A 15,252-nucleotide genomic window follows, 5' to 3' on the forward strand; every position below is an offset into this window, starting at 1 on the left:
AAAGCCATACTAATTACTTTGATCCAAGGGTGTTATTCCACATTGTACCCTATTTCCCACCATTCATGGTCTCCCAACTTTTGTATCTTTTGTTCTATAAGTGCTTGTTTCATTTTAACCAGGTGGTGAAGTGTGACCGTGCCAGTATGGACTTAAGTCTCAATGATAACAGAGGAACTAGGTGACCAAAGGGTACTATGACTTGTAATGCCTTCTCCTGTACTGTGAGATTAACATGAATCTCCATTACATTGTGTGGTTGCGTTGGCATGGAGAGTATGTTCCCCAACCTGAGTAATTTCCGTGAGGGTGAGCAAGAAAGGGGAATAAGTGATAGGACAGATGGTGGTACCATACCTAAATGTAACAAATCCAGGTCTCTGACACCAATCTGCAACAAGACAGGTCCACTCCATTCCATGCTCCTTTGTGTCTCCTTACCAGATGTTTATGGAAGGTGATGAGTTCTTTAAAGGTGACTCCCTCAAGTGTACCCACTGACTGTACACTAAATACTTACCTTGGCTTGTCTCGTATTTAAGGCAATGCTGTCAATAATGGGAGAACCATTTTTCCCATTGTGGTATTACATGGTTTTTGGACCAAATATACCGTTTCATATCTTCTTGCCTTACATAGGTCATAGTCTGCTTTATACTACTCTTGTAAATCAGTAACCCATTTTGGGATCTTGTTATTCTCTGTATCATTCAATCCTTGTTGTATCTGATATAATACAAAACCCCTATACATGCTACATGTAATGGCAGTGGGTACATTCTGGTCCTTACATTCCCGATTTCTTCCATTGATTATGTTATTTACTCCTGCCATTATTTGCTTCATTCCTTTTGTTATTTCGGCTATCGATACTGTATCCTGTTGAGTTTCATATATTAGATCTCTATCCCCTTTATTCATGCTTGTAAAATACCCTTCAGTTGTTCCTGCATCGATTCATCATGTTCCCACATTGATTCAATATCTAATCTATTCCATGCTGTAGTACCTGCAGTAGCCCTGTTACCTATCCACTCGGCTACACCCTTCTTCTGTATTTTATGGTATGTTCTGTGAGGTTGTAGGGGCCATGCTTGATCTAAATCCTGACCTGCATTGTCTTGGTGGAAGTCATGTACTATTTCCTGCAGCATTGCTCTATATAATTTACTGTGGGCCGGATAACATAACCCTGGTGGAAAGGCTACCTCTGATAGGGACATCATCACAATAACGTATATCATTACGAACTCCTTGCTGAGTCCGGATAATGACTACCTTACATCATTATACAACCATTCACAAGTTTCCAAAAGTCACCAGACCATTTCTGAGTCCTGGGTTTGGGATTGGGCAGGGTGGCTTCCTAGCCTCGGTCCCAATTTCATTGTTAACTCAAAGGAACCCAACCCTGAATTTGGAAATCCAAATTTCCATGTTGTTCTTTACTTTAATTTCAATCCCTCTGATAGGTACCAGTGTGTTTAACTCTACCGTGATTGTTTCATTAATTAGTCAGTTTCTCTATGGAGCATGTGTCAGTGCCACAGTTGAAAGGTTTTCTCACTCTCCTAAGCCACATTAACCACTTCATCCTCCCCTGCATGATCCCAATGTCTTGGGTAGTGGCCAGGTTATCAGATGTAGTTTTCTCATTGTTCACTGTAGGCAAGGACACAAACATCTCCAAGAGAAAGCTACCAATTAACCATTCCATCTCATTCATCCGATCTCTAGAGGAACTTTACTGAGCCATACAACATTATCATTAACCCTTAAAACATAGTCTAAATGTTCCCAACCTGGTCCAAGTCATACTTAACACATTTTTGTTAATTTTACTTAACCTCTTCTTGGACTTTTTATTTCCCAAAATATCCCGCTATACAGTGCGTGAGTTCATTTTATCATTTCAAGATTATCCCGATTCTAGAGAGCAGTATTGTTGGACTGACAGGACTCGTCAATTTACAATTTCCTTCCTTGATACACAGCATTGGACAGGAACCACTTACACTGGACTCCTCTTTTAATTTTAAATAAAATTGATTATCCCCTTAAACTTCAGGTAAATTTTCCCTTCTCAAATGCTTGAACAGAAACTCATATAAATTGTCTTATCAATTTCAATTTCCACAAATTATGCCCAGGCTTGGTGGTTTTACAGTAGAGACAGAAGTGCTTGTAATTACTTGGATGTTGCTCTCATATATATCTCTCCTCAAGCACTCTGTCTCAGAAAATAAAAAATAACCCTAAATGAATTAAAGCCGAGACTTTGAGAGGCAAAGTCTTAGACCAAATGTCGCCATGCGGTGACATTTGATATCTGCCCATGTCTGCAGATAAGATCTTAAATTCTTAACACCATTGGATTTCTTCCTGCACCAACACTTCTGCAGTCCTGAAAACCATGGTCCCCTGTTTTAAAAGAAACACAGAAAATCCATTGTTACTCCTCCTGAGTGCCCAAGGGGTGAATTTGTCAATTCATGGGCCCCGATATTAGCGGGGAGGCGGGATAGCAGTGGGGGTGGGAGGGGGCGATTGGGCGCGTGGCAAACCCGCATGAACCAAACTTACCGTTTCCGACGCGATCACTCGTTGATTGATAGTGGTTAACATCCTCTCCGGGTTTTGCACCTGGCAGCTAGCCTGATTGACAAGGCTGGCTGCTGTCAGGAGCTGCAACGTGACTGGGGGGGGGGGGGCGGGAAAGAGAGAGAGGCAGACGTCATCCGGCGCTGGATTGAAAGACCGGGGGGGGGGAGGGGTAGATCGGGGGGCATTGAGGGAAGATCGGGAGGGTGAGATCGGAGGGACATCGGGGGACATCGGGAAGGTGAAGAGGAGGACATCGGAGCAGGTTTCAAAAGTAGGTGCATTTCATGTTTTCACTTCATTGCATGTTTTTTTATTTAATTTATTTTGTTTCTTGTTCCTGATCTGACCCTTCATGCCTGGTTTCACCAAGCGTGGATCAGAAGCGGTGGGCAATTCGCCCAGGTAAGTTAAAAATCTTTCTAATCACTTACCCTGTCACAGGTAAAGTGCCTTAAGTACCTCAATGAGGTACATTTGGCTCTTTAACTGTCATCCCGCCGGCTTTAATTGCTGGTGGGACTTCCGGTTTCGGGACGCCCGCGCACACAGGTGGGTCCCTGGGAAACTCGGAAGCCAGTGAGTTGGAGCCGGCTTCCGAACCCAAACGGGATTTGCGCGATTTTTGGAGCCCCCCTGCCCCTAACGCACCCGCATTTGCCTCCTAAAATCATCCCCATGATTTCCTTCTGTCACCATGGGCAAATATCCACTTAAATTGAGAAACTTAACATTTTTATACACTTGACTGAAGCTTTGCAGCAATAGCACTAAGTGATCTGTTTTAATGAATAATCCCTTGAACTGAAACAAACCCAGAAAAATATTTCCTGAAAAACATGACAGACTGCCTAGCTTCTCTGCCCCCTCGCTGTCTCTCTCTTTTGGGGCTGACAGCCTATCCGAAATTAACCCTGTCTATCCCACACACAGAAGTACATAGGACGGCTGAATTTGGTATTTCCAACTCTTTCCTTCTCTTTGTGCTTTTAATTGTTTTTATGCGTTCCCTCAGGTTAGGAGGGTTAAGAATGTTCGAACTTCCACTCATCATCCCATGTTAAATTTAAAAGCTCAAGGGATTCATAGCCTAGGAATTTTACCCTTCATTTATCTGGCCCTGCAAGGCTACAGGTGGTTCCCACACTTCTAGGCAATCTCAAACTTAGCTTACAGTGGGGACGACCTTTGTCTCTGTTATGCCAGATAATGGGCACAGATAGAGTGTAATGAAGCAGTAGATTTGGGGGAGGTCAGTTCCTGTCTGATAGCTGCCTACTTTTGGCCCCTTTGGATTTCCCCGTCCCATTAACTTTCACTTCCACTTGGTTCTCCTCTCCCACCACCATTGTGCTTCCTAGAACCACCCGAGTCTGCATGTGGTGCTGTGAATATTATGCAAATGAGCTTGCACCAGAGATTTGAGAGCAATTAGCAATTGAATCTTTCCGGCAGGATTTACAACTTAGTTCTTAACCATTTGGAACTGATTTACACTTGTAAATCAAAATCAGCACCATTTTATACCTGTGTAATTCATGAGTAGCCAACTAGCACTTTCCCTAAAAGAAACACTTCTGCTCACTTATTTGTTATGAATTTTTCAGCTCTATGATTCATTAACAAGAAATATTTTTTGACAAACATTTTAATGCTGAAGATTGCAGGATTATAATCTTACTTGTTGATTCCATGTAGAGTGGCCGTCACTAAATTGTGAGACACAAAGTACCAAGTAATACAGTGAGTTCCTATTTGTCCAAAGTATTTGGTTGAGCAAGAGCTAAAAAATTGAACTAACTGATAAATGGGAATCGAGAACAGTGAGATAATCATCCCTTGAGTTTGACTATTAGGGAGGTTTATATAAATATTTCATAGGTAATAATGCACAATGGGCACCGATATGCAATGCCATGAAGTGGTAAGATTGCAGGTTCAATCTTTGTTCTGCTCAGTTCTTGCCATGTTGGACAGAGAGTGAGTGGAGGCTGCAGTGGAAGGCAATATTGGTAGCCATGCGCTGTGTGAGTGGTACCGCTTACTGGCTAAAGCACTGAGAATTGGGTAAAGTTTGGGAGAAGGTCATCTACGTATCTCTTGGCAGCAGAGACATGACACCGGTGGACCCAAGGTTAAAAAACATGGGGATAAACTACTAACAAACCAAATATTTTGGAGGCAACAAGTCACAATGCTAGAAACTTTAAACAGGTTCCATGATAAATAAGTAAGTATTGGTAGGCCTTCAGTGAAATGAGTTTGGGCAGTTTCAATCCAGCTCCTAGTTGATGTGGGCCAAAGCAGTTGGGCACTTAATTGACAATCTTTACTCAGCAATGCTGTTGGGGTGGCTGGTGTCAAGATGCAAATGTCACATTGGTAGAGGAGAGGAATGTTGCTGTTCTGAGGTTGGGATTAGGGTGCATTTGCTGGGGCAGCGTAGTGGGAGCTTTACCCTGCAGCTGGCTGAATTCTGCTTGAAGTGTTTAATACTGACAACGGATGCCAGAAATGACATAAGAACATAAGAAATAGGAGCAGGAGTAGGCCACGCAGCCCCTCGAGCCTGCTTCGCCATTCAGTAAGATCATGGCTGATCTTCGACCTCAACTCCACTTTCCCGCCTGATCCCCATATCCCTTGATTCGCCTAGAGTCCAAAAATGTATCTATCTCAGATGACATCCCTCAACTCAATGAAATCCAGCAAAAAAAGTTGAATAGAGTTTTTTTTTCTCAATGCTGTTCGTTACTTTTATTGAATTGTTTAGAATTCACGATTTGGAGCTGTCTGAACAAAAGCTTCTGGATAAAATCAATGAGCTAAATTCAAGGTCACAGCAATCAAAGGTCAACGATCCAGAACTCACAGGAAAGCTTCGAAGTCTGCAGATTTCAGAGAGGGGTCTCAGAATCACGGTAAGGTTAGTTTTAAATCCTTGGTTTCATTATTCTTGATGCTCTGAAGCTTCTGAGTTGCAGCAGCTGTCCATTCTTTCACACCCAAGTAATGATTCTTTAGTGTCGGGTGTAGACAGTGAGGGTTACGAACATATGAAAGTGAAGGACAAGCGAACGAGCAGCTGGTCCTTTGAGCCTGTCCCATATGCAACTTCTGCACACCATGACCCCACTTCAGGCCCGACCCCACTTCAGGCCCAACCCCACGCCCATCGCCAACCACCAGCCACGCTATCTGCTGGGAGAACCAAAAAAAAGGAAAAAACCATAGGCTAATTTAGAAAAAAAAAATAACTCTTGGGAAATTCCTCTCTGACCCCCTGAAGGTGATCAAACAAGTTCCAGGAGACTACAGTGGCTTGGAGACACATCCCTCAACGCCCAGCGACCTTCTACAGATATTTATATTGGCCACACTCAGGAACTGAACGTTTGCCATGAATCGGCACTCACTGCACAAGCAAACTTGCTCCATAGGCCGACGACTCTGTGGATAGGCTGGTAGGAGGCATCATAGCCGAACAGGACCTTGTCCTCACCTGAAGTTAACGTTTGCACACTTTCTAGTAGGAATCACTTGACTGCAATCAATAACGGATACCTTGACTGATTTATTCCCCCGTCCCTAGCTTGAGGGCATTGATGTCATTTGATTACGTTGCCTCAACTGAGTTTAGCAAACTCAACACAGACAAGTGTTGAACCTGCTCACTATAGTTCAGTATCTCACTATACTCTGCATTTACATATTGAGCCAGAAGAGCTACCCGTTCAATTATTCTTACCTGTGAAATCATGATCAAATATCTGATGTAGAGTTTTAATCTAGATGGCAGGAAAGTTTGTATCTACCTAGTTGAAATTGAAAAATGACCGCATATTTTATTCAGCCATGAGTTCTTTTTAACCTCAGTGCTTTTAATGACCTTAAGTAGAAGCTGAGTGAGCACAATAAATGTGGCTAGCACTGTAAGGATTAACACTGTACAAATGGTGTTGAAAGAGCTGAATTGTTTCAGATATGATATTTCTACTGTTTTTTGACACACCAAATAGGAATCTGTGTTAAGACGTTTTTAGTTTGGAAAACAAATAAAAACAAAACTTTTTAGTCACTTGTATCCTTAAATGTAGATCGTGATGTGACTAATCAATAAATTTTATATTTCTCTAATGTTTTATGTCCTATTTATGATAAGAAGAAAATGACAAAAATAAAGGAATAGCACTCATTGATTTTTGCCACTGTTTTGATTTTATTCACAAAATGACCATGGGGGAAGATACCTGTTGTTCACAGCAGAATTATAAATGTATGTACAAAAGAAGGCATTAGTGATTTTGCTGTAAATAAGGAACAGTGGAAATCTATATCCTGGTCACCCCCATTTGCAATTGCACTACCAAATACTATAGCACAGTCCATAAAATGTGATTTTGCCACCATCAATTATTGGGAAGGGCACATATCTTAATTTATGGTTAGCTAATAACAGAAAATCCATGGTACCAGCAATCATGCAGTTTTCTCTCATCACTATTCTATTGTTAATAAGTTTTTCTTTTGATCCCAGATATCAAATGAAAAGGTTAGAGAAATATAAAAGCCATAGATGAATCATAGCATGTTCTAAGGACACGAGTCATCAAGAGGTTTTGTTTTTATTGGTTTGCTATTTGAAGTATCGAAGATCTGGCTAAAAGTAAAAATATCTTTGGAAACTTTTCATCCTACACCTTTCAATGCTAAAGAGAGAGTCATCAAACTGACTTAGTGATACCAAGAGAATCAGGAGAGATGCATCTGTCCATGACAATATTGGTAGGAGTGACCACCGCACAGTCCTTGTGGAGACCAAGTCCCACTGAGGACACTGTCCATCATGCTGTGGGGCACTACCACCGTGCTAAGTGGGGTAGATTAAGAACTGATCTGGCAGCTCAAAACTAGGCATCTATGCGGCACCGTGGGCCATCATCAGCAGCAGAATTGTATTCCACCATAATTTGTGACCTCATGGCTTGGCATATCCCTCACAAGAGAGGCTAGAGTCGTTTAGTCATCAGAATTCTCTGTTAAGATTAGTGCACCAAATCATCCCAGAGTAATTTCTGAATATTTAAAATACAGTATATACCATAATCTTCGAGAGGAGGTTTAATTTTATTTTTGGGGGGTGATTTTAGGAGGCAATTGCGGGTGCATTGGGGGCGGGGGTGGGGGGCTCTGAAAATTGTGCAAATCCCATTTGGGTTCGGAAGCCGGCTCCAACCCGCCGACTTCCGAGTTTCGCAGGGACCCACATGTGTGCACGGGCAACCCGAAAACGGATGACAGTTAAAGAGCCAAATATACCTCATGGAGGTACTTAAGGCACTTTACATGTGACAGATTAAGTCGTTAGAAAGATTTTTAACTTACCTGGGCGGCTTGCCCATTGCTTCTAATTCACAGCTGGTGAAACTAGGCATGAAGGGCCGGATCAGGGAAAAAGAAACTAAATAAATGAAATAAAAAACCATGCAAGGAAGTGAAAACACTAAATGCACCTGCCTTTGAAACCTGCTCCGATGTCCGATTTCTCCCGCTCCGATGTCCCCCAATTCACCCTCCTGATGTCCCCCTATCTTCCCTCAATGTCCCCCCGATCTTCCCCTCTCCTCCCCCTGCCTCCAACCCCGGTCTTCCATTCTAGTGCCGGATGACGTCTGGCTCTCTCTCTCACCCCCCTCCCCCCCCCCCCCAACCCCCACGTTGCAGCTCCTGTGTGCAACCAGCCTGTCAATTAGGCTAGCTGTCGGGCGCGAAACCCGGAGAGGACATTAACCATTATCAATCAACGTGCGATCGCGTCGGAAACGGTAAGCTTGGTTCATGCGGGTTTGCCACGCGCCCAATCGCCCCCCACCCCCCCCCCCCCCCCCCGGCTGTATCTTATCCTGATAGTGGCTGTCAGTCTAGCTGCTACTGACCAGCACTGTCGATGTGTGATGATATTCACACTGAGGAGTTAATGATTGTGATATGCTCTCTGTTAGTTTACCGTAGGTGATTACTGCAGAGTTCTACGATCGGTGTACATTATGCACTTCTTTCTTTAAAGCTTACAGAAAAGGAGAATTCAGAAGAGGTGCTGAAGGGAAAACTGTGGCGTTTGCAAAACCAGCTGAGGATGAAGGAGGACGAGATGAACAAGCAGTCCGAGTACTTTGAACATTACAAGCAAAAGCAGCAGCAGCAAATGGTGAAGCTGAGGGAACGTGAACTGTCTCTGCAGAATCAGGTTTTCAAACTGGAAAGAGAAAGAATCGATCTAAATGCTACCAGTGTTGTCCTGAGAACTGAGCTGCAAAAGGTTACAGCAAAGTTCACAAAGCTGGAAAAAGCACATACCAAAAGAAGTAAAGATCTTTCAGAGCATGATGCTGAACTCACCAACATGGAAAGTTTCCTGTCAGATAGAGAGGACCAAATCAAAGACCATATCCTCGTGCTTCAGCATGACTTAAAGAACCTTTTAGAAAAAGAAGAGGCAAACAATCAAGAAAAGGAACAGCTCAGAGACAGACTTCAGCAAGCTGAGGACAACGAGGACTTCCTCACACATAAACTGGAAGACTTTCGCTCACGGATCCATGAACTGAAGTTATCGGAGAGCAGCCTGCAAGAGCAAGTAGAGGAGCTGGAAGAGGAGAACGAGAAGCTCAGAAGAGAACTGAAAGAAATACAGGAGCATGAAAACTACCTGAAAGAAATGCTGGAAGAAAAAGAAAAACTGGAGAGTTTAGTTGAGGAAAAGAATAAAGTGCGTAAAAACACATTAGTAAGTATTGATGCTGCAAAATGTTAAATACCTACAAGTGAGATTTCAATTTCTTGTTTTCTTCCACGTTGAAGCATTATTACTTTAAAAGTAAGTCTAGACTCCAAAAAATGAATTTATTCTCCCTTGTTTTCTCTTCTCGTCTCCCCTCCTAAAGGTACTAATTTATGCTGTGTTTCTACTCCTGCCCTTTGGTACTTCATCCTAGTGGTTATTTATTATGTGTGAGCAGGAAAATTAATGGTTAAGTCTATTCCACCCCGCGTGCGTGTGTGAATGTGGTGGGGGGAGGGGGAAACAGAGGATGGCATCATTGCACTTTCCGGCAGAACTGCTGGACAGCATTTGGGGTGTTGCCAGGGTAAAAAATGTTTTAAAATGAACGCTGAATTCCAGGGGAGGTAGGGGCTAGCAGAAGATGCATCTGTCCCCAAACTGGTAGATGTATGTGAATAACAGGATGATGAGGGCAAAACCTGATCGGCCAGAAATTCGGTCATTTATGCCAGAATTGCACCTGACTTAACTAAAGTCTGTAGAAAAGAGGGGTGTTACCTGCTTGACTTGTTGAACCAGGGAATGGTCGAGTTCTCAGGCTTTGACTGTCCGCACACTTGTTTGAAACTTCAGCTCTGACTGATATGATTAGAAAAATCTGTTCTCAGGTATGTTGCTAAGAAAGGATTCTGCAATTTGCCTTTCAACGGTTTTCAGGCAGGGAAATCTTTTTCTTCTAACCATTTTATCATGGAGCCTTTACCATTGTGTTCACTATGGGCATTTCTATATATGTCCTTATAATGAAGGCAAATTAAGAGCAGGAGGAACATGAAATGAAAGAGGCGTACAGGATAAGTCTACTCCAAAGGAGAACACAAACAAAGAGGTATCCTTCCACTGAGAGATGGCTCTCCAAAGCTCTCAGAAGGCGGTTGCCATCGTTCTCTCCAAATAGTTCTCCAAAGCTGGTGGTGAACCCATTCATGTTGGATGCATTGACTGTTCTGGAGGCCTCTAAGTTCGGGGGGGAGAGCAGATGTAAATGTTCCTGGTGCTGCTACTTGCTCCAGGTAGCGCAGCATTGTGTCGAATCCTTCTCAGATATTGGCACCGAGAACGGCTTGGACTCTTCTGTGACCCCTGCTGTTTATCGTTGGTCCTCCAAGATGAGCCTTGAAGCATCCATGTGAATGTGATGCTCATCCAGCATCCTTTTCAGAGCAGGACTCCTGAGATCCGAATCTGCAGGAGGAGGGAGAGGAGGACGTGTGAAGAGTGTATGGAGGAAGGGATAGGGGTAGAGGACAGAGGGAAGAAGAGGGGGTGGAGAAGAATGGGGGAAGGAGATGGGGATTGGATTTCCTTCGGTGGTGGGGGGAGGCGGAATGGTCCACTATGGTTTTACCAAACCCAGATTTTCTCAGTTGGAAAGTGGGGGGAGGGGGGTGCTAACCAATCCACCTGCTTGGATGCTTGGGGGGTGGCCTGGGTTACTGTTCTGCTTGTCAGTCAAGCTGGGAACCAAGAGGCTGTGTTTTTTTTTGTTCTGTGGAAGGGCTACAGGTCCTGTTTTTCAGATCAGAAGTGGTGGTGGTGATGGTGAGAGGGGGATGGGAGGTGAGGGCCCGGTTGTTCTCTTCAGTGGGAATCAGGGAACATTTTTCTGTTCATTGGGTGAGGGGACAGAAGACCTGTTTTTCTCATGGAGGGCAGAGGCCTGATTTTTATGCTCAATGCAGGGGGAAGATTGTGGGTGGGCTGTCTTTCAGCTCATGGGGAGAACTTTGCGGGGGGAGAGAGGCTGATTTATCTACTTACAATCTTGTTTGGTGTTTCTTGACACAGCAATGGGGAATAGACGGAAGGCATGGATCAGATTTGAGTTTTCTTGACAGTCGGGTGGAATTTGTTCTCAATGGGGAAGTTGGAATGTGACCGAAATTCTTCTCGGTGTGAGCGGGCAAAAATATTTTCAGTTAAGGAAGGAGACACAAACTTTCTTCTCTGCAGTGGATGACTATGATTTGGAGTTTGAAGATCCAAGGGGATTTTTAAGAGGAATTGGGACATTTTACTTTACTAAAGCATGTGGATGCCGAGCTTGTCAAAGTTTCATGTGCCTGCCATTGGGGCCAGTTAATAATGGAGCTGTTCCTATGCCACCAATGATTTCTTATGCTCCATTTTCTCAGATCTTCCCTTACTGTATCAATGTATGTTTCCTATATTGTAATCAGAGTGGGTTTCATCCATCCCCAATGAGTGTTTGGTGTAGAGAATAGTAATGACATCAACAATAACTTGCATTTATGTAGAACCTTTAATGTAGTAAAACGTCCCAAGGTGATTCATAGGAGCTTTAAGAGACAAAATTTGACACCGAGCCACATAAGGAGATATTTGGATAGTTGACCAAATGCTTGGTCAAAGAAGTACGTTTTAAGGGGCGTCTTAAAGGAGGAGAGAGAGTTGGAGAGGTTTAGGGAGGGAATTCCAGGGGTTAGAGCCTTCCAGAGCTGAATGGTGGGATGCCACTAGGGATGCACATGAGGCCAGAATTGGAGATCTCAGAGGGGTGTAGGGCTGGAGGAGATTACAGAGATAGGGAGGGGCGAGGCCATGGAGGGATATGAATACAAGGATGATAATTTTAAATTCAAGGCGTTGCTGGACCGGGAGCCAGTGTAGATCAGTGAGCACATTTCTCACCTATGCGGCTTAGTCTAAGTGAAGCTACTTATAGATTGATTTCACCAACACTGATAACAACCATTGCCATAAGGACTTGTGCGCTGTTTATTCAGATGTGGACCAGATGCAAAAAAAGCCAAACCAAATCTAAACATTCCTGCAACCTCCTCTATGAAGCAAGTTTATACAGGCTGTGCATATATTTAGAATATGTAATTACTGTAATTGAGGAAATAATGACAAGAATCTGGAATATATTCATTTTTTATTATCTTGTGATGATCTAAATTGCATGATTTTCATATTGACTTGTTTTTTATTCTAGAACAACAGTGAACTCCAGCTAAATTCAGATGAAATGCCAGAGCAAGAGATTGCACAGGAGGTGAGAGCAAGCCTTTGTTTTGCAGTCCTTCTCTTTTTACTCCCATATCCGTTGTGTGTTTTCTTCTTAATTTTGTAATCAGTGTATCATACTGTTCCTTTAGGAGGAACTGAAGAAGAAAAGTGAAATGATAATGTGTCCCAACCACTTAATATTTAAACTGTGTTTGTTGGAAAACTCCTGTCAGTAGTGACAAATGAAGGAGCAAGGAGGTAGAAATTCACCTGAGCCCGTCTTTTTCAAGTCAATGATAAAGAAAAATGGGCTGCCGATTAGCTTTAAGCCTGTTTCACACCACTGGCGCAGACCAATTTTGCCTCAGAACTATTTGTTTGTAGGACATAGTATCCAGTTTACTTGTGTGTAAAATTTATGATCGATGATCAACACCTAATTGAAGAATTGGAAGATTCAGAAATGAACTCCAGAAGAAAGCAGGCACACTGGTTAAATGTGAAGCACAACACCTTAACCCTCCTGGTACTGAGGGACTACCAAATGACCTGACTGAAGACTTTGGCCTTAAATTTCCTGGGTTGGGCAGGACAGATGTCAGCATTTGTGCTTGTGTTGGGGCAGGAGTTTGGACTGGGCCCTAGACCTGCTGAATCTCCGCTCCAAAAATGCCATGTCACAAATTTCAGCAAGTTTCAGGACAGGTTGTCCTTTCTGCGTTAGAGATACTTAAATCACGAAGCACACAAGAAGACAAGAATTTTAATTGACCATTAGGATGTCGAAGAGCAAGCAAATTTAGTGCAGTAATTAGAGACAAAAACATAACAGAGATGGAAAAGGCAAGGATGGAAGAAGATTATGAGCAGATTGTGATGGAACATGAAGAACCACAGTTAAACTTTGATAACCTGTTATAAATATCTCTTGGGATTTCCGCAGGAGTTGTCCCGATCATCTGCCGTAACGACCACTTACGCCATTTCTCCGGGGTGTCCATCAATCTTCCTCCAAAGTTATGGTGAAAGTTCGTGGAAATCCCCACAGAAATGATACCCCTTTGTGATCATTTGTGTCAACCGCAGAACCGTGTTGAGGTAAACACAATTATTGGCAAACTTTGTGGTCTTGAGCCACTTTGCTCCTGTTGGGCTCGAGTTCCCCACTGGATGTCAACCCAGTATTCAGAGATTGGAACTCTTGTCTCCATTCGCCTGGGCTGTTTGGAGTGGGTCTCGAACATGGAACCTTCTTACATAAGAGGCAGGAATGCTACCACTGACCCGAGACTCGCTCCCTGTCAAACTTAGTACAGCAGATAAATCAACGTGTAAATGAGCCATGTTACTCCATCCAAGCTGTTGCTTTTCAACCATGCTGTAGTTATTATACAGTCACGTGGCCAAGTCATCTGTTCAAATGTCATTAGTACATCATTATTGGATATGGATCAAAAATTGATTTGGATAAATTTTCTATCCATTCGAAAGGAGGAAATTATTAGTTTATTTTCTAATATGTAACAAGTTGAAGATGTGAAAACACTGGGTGGCACATACCATGGCAGTAGGGGCACATAAGTAATAAAGGCAGGAGTTGGCCATATGGCCCCTCGAGCCCGCTCCGCCATTCATTAAAATCTTCTATCTCAACTTCACTTTCCCGCCCTAGCCCCATATCCCTTGATTCCCTTAGTGCCCAAATATCCATCGATCTCGGTCTTGAATATACTCAACGACTGAGCATCCACAGCCCTCTGGGGTAGAGAATTCCAAAGATTCACAACCCTCTGAGTGAAGACATTTTTCCTCATCTTGGTCCTAAATGGCTGACCCCTTATCTTGGGACTATGACCCCTAGTTCTAGACTCTCCTCTCCTCAAGCCCTCTAAGAATTTTATACGTTTCAATGAGATCACCTCTCATTCTTCTAAACTCCAGAGAATATAGGCCCATTCTATTCAATCTCTCCTCATAGGAAAACCCTCCCAGGAATCAATCTAGTGAACCTTCGTTGCACTCCCTCTAAGGCAAGTATATCCTTCCTTAGGTAAGGAGGCCAACACTGTACACAGTACTCCAGGTCTAGTCTCACCAGAGCCCTATATAATTGCAGCAAGTCTTTCTTACTCTTATACTCCAACCCCCTTGCAATAAAGGCTATTATACCATTTGCCTTCCTTATTGTTGCTTGCTGTACCTGTGATTCATGTACAAGGACACCCAAATTCCTTTGAATCCAACATTTCTTAGTCTCTCACCGTTTAAGAATTATTTTAAAAGTTTGTTTGATGCATCTGGCACTGTGTTGTTCATCTCAGCAGTGCTGTTTCAACAAAATATGTTTAAATTATGTATTGAGAAAGAAAAGAGAAAAAAGACTTGTGCTTATATACTGCCATTCATGTAATCCAGATGTCCCAAAGCACTTCTCAGCCAAATGAATCAGTTTTTGAAGTGACATTAGTGAAAACTTTCTCCTTTGGGATTGATTAAAAAATCATCCATGCCAAATTTTAGTCCAACAGCATATAAGCAAAAGTGGTATTTTATTATGATTAGGCCACTTGTTTGCATACAACAGGCATATTTATGTGGTGAGAGGTCCAAAAATAGTGACAGAATGAAACAAAAAAGTGAGGGTTACCTTGATGAAATTACAATGCAATATATTTCGCATTTCATCCTCTGGAGTTAAGACATCTTTTGCTGACTCGGTTGTCCATTGTTTGCGAATTCCAAAGATTCACAACACTCTGAGTGAAGACATTTTTCCTCATCATGGTTCTAAATGGCCAACCCCTTATCTTGAAACCATGACCCCTAGTTCTAGA

The 15,252-nt window shown here is 42.8% G+C and overlaps 1 protein-coding gene across 2 annotated transcripts in view; it reads left to right on the plus strand.

Moving 5' to 3' along the window:
- The window catches only part of LOC137328376 (uncharacterized), a 127,066-nt gene that overhangs the window by 14,278 nt on the left and 97,536 nt on the right, over positions 1–15,252 (plus strand). For both annotated transcript variants that reach the window (XM_067994332.1, XM_067994333.1), the window contains exons 3-5: positions 5,375–5,522; positions 8,669–9,388; positions 12,405–12,464. In XM_067994332.1, coding sequence (XP_067850433.1) covers positions 5,375–5,522; positions 8,669–9,388; positions 12,405–12,464 — 928 coding nt within the window. The remainder of the gene's footprint in view (positions 1–5,374; positions 5,523–8,668; positions 9,389–12,404; positions 12,465–15,252) is intronic.

The sequence above is a fragment of the Heptranchias perlo genome, chromosome 1, assembly GCF_035084215.1.
Source record: "Heptranchias perlo isolate sHepPer1 chromosome 1, sHepPer1.hap1, whole genome shotgun sequence".
Lineage (NCBI taxonomy): Eukaryota > Metazoa > Chordata > Chondrichthyes > Hexanchiformes > Hexanchidae > Heptranchias > Heptranchias perlo.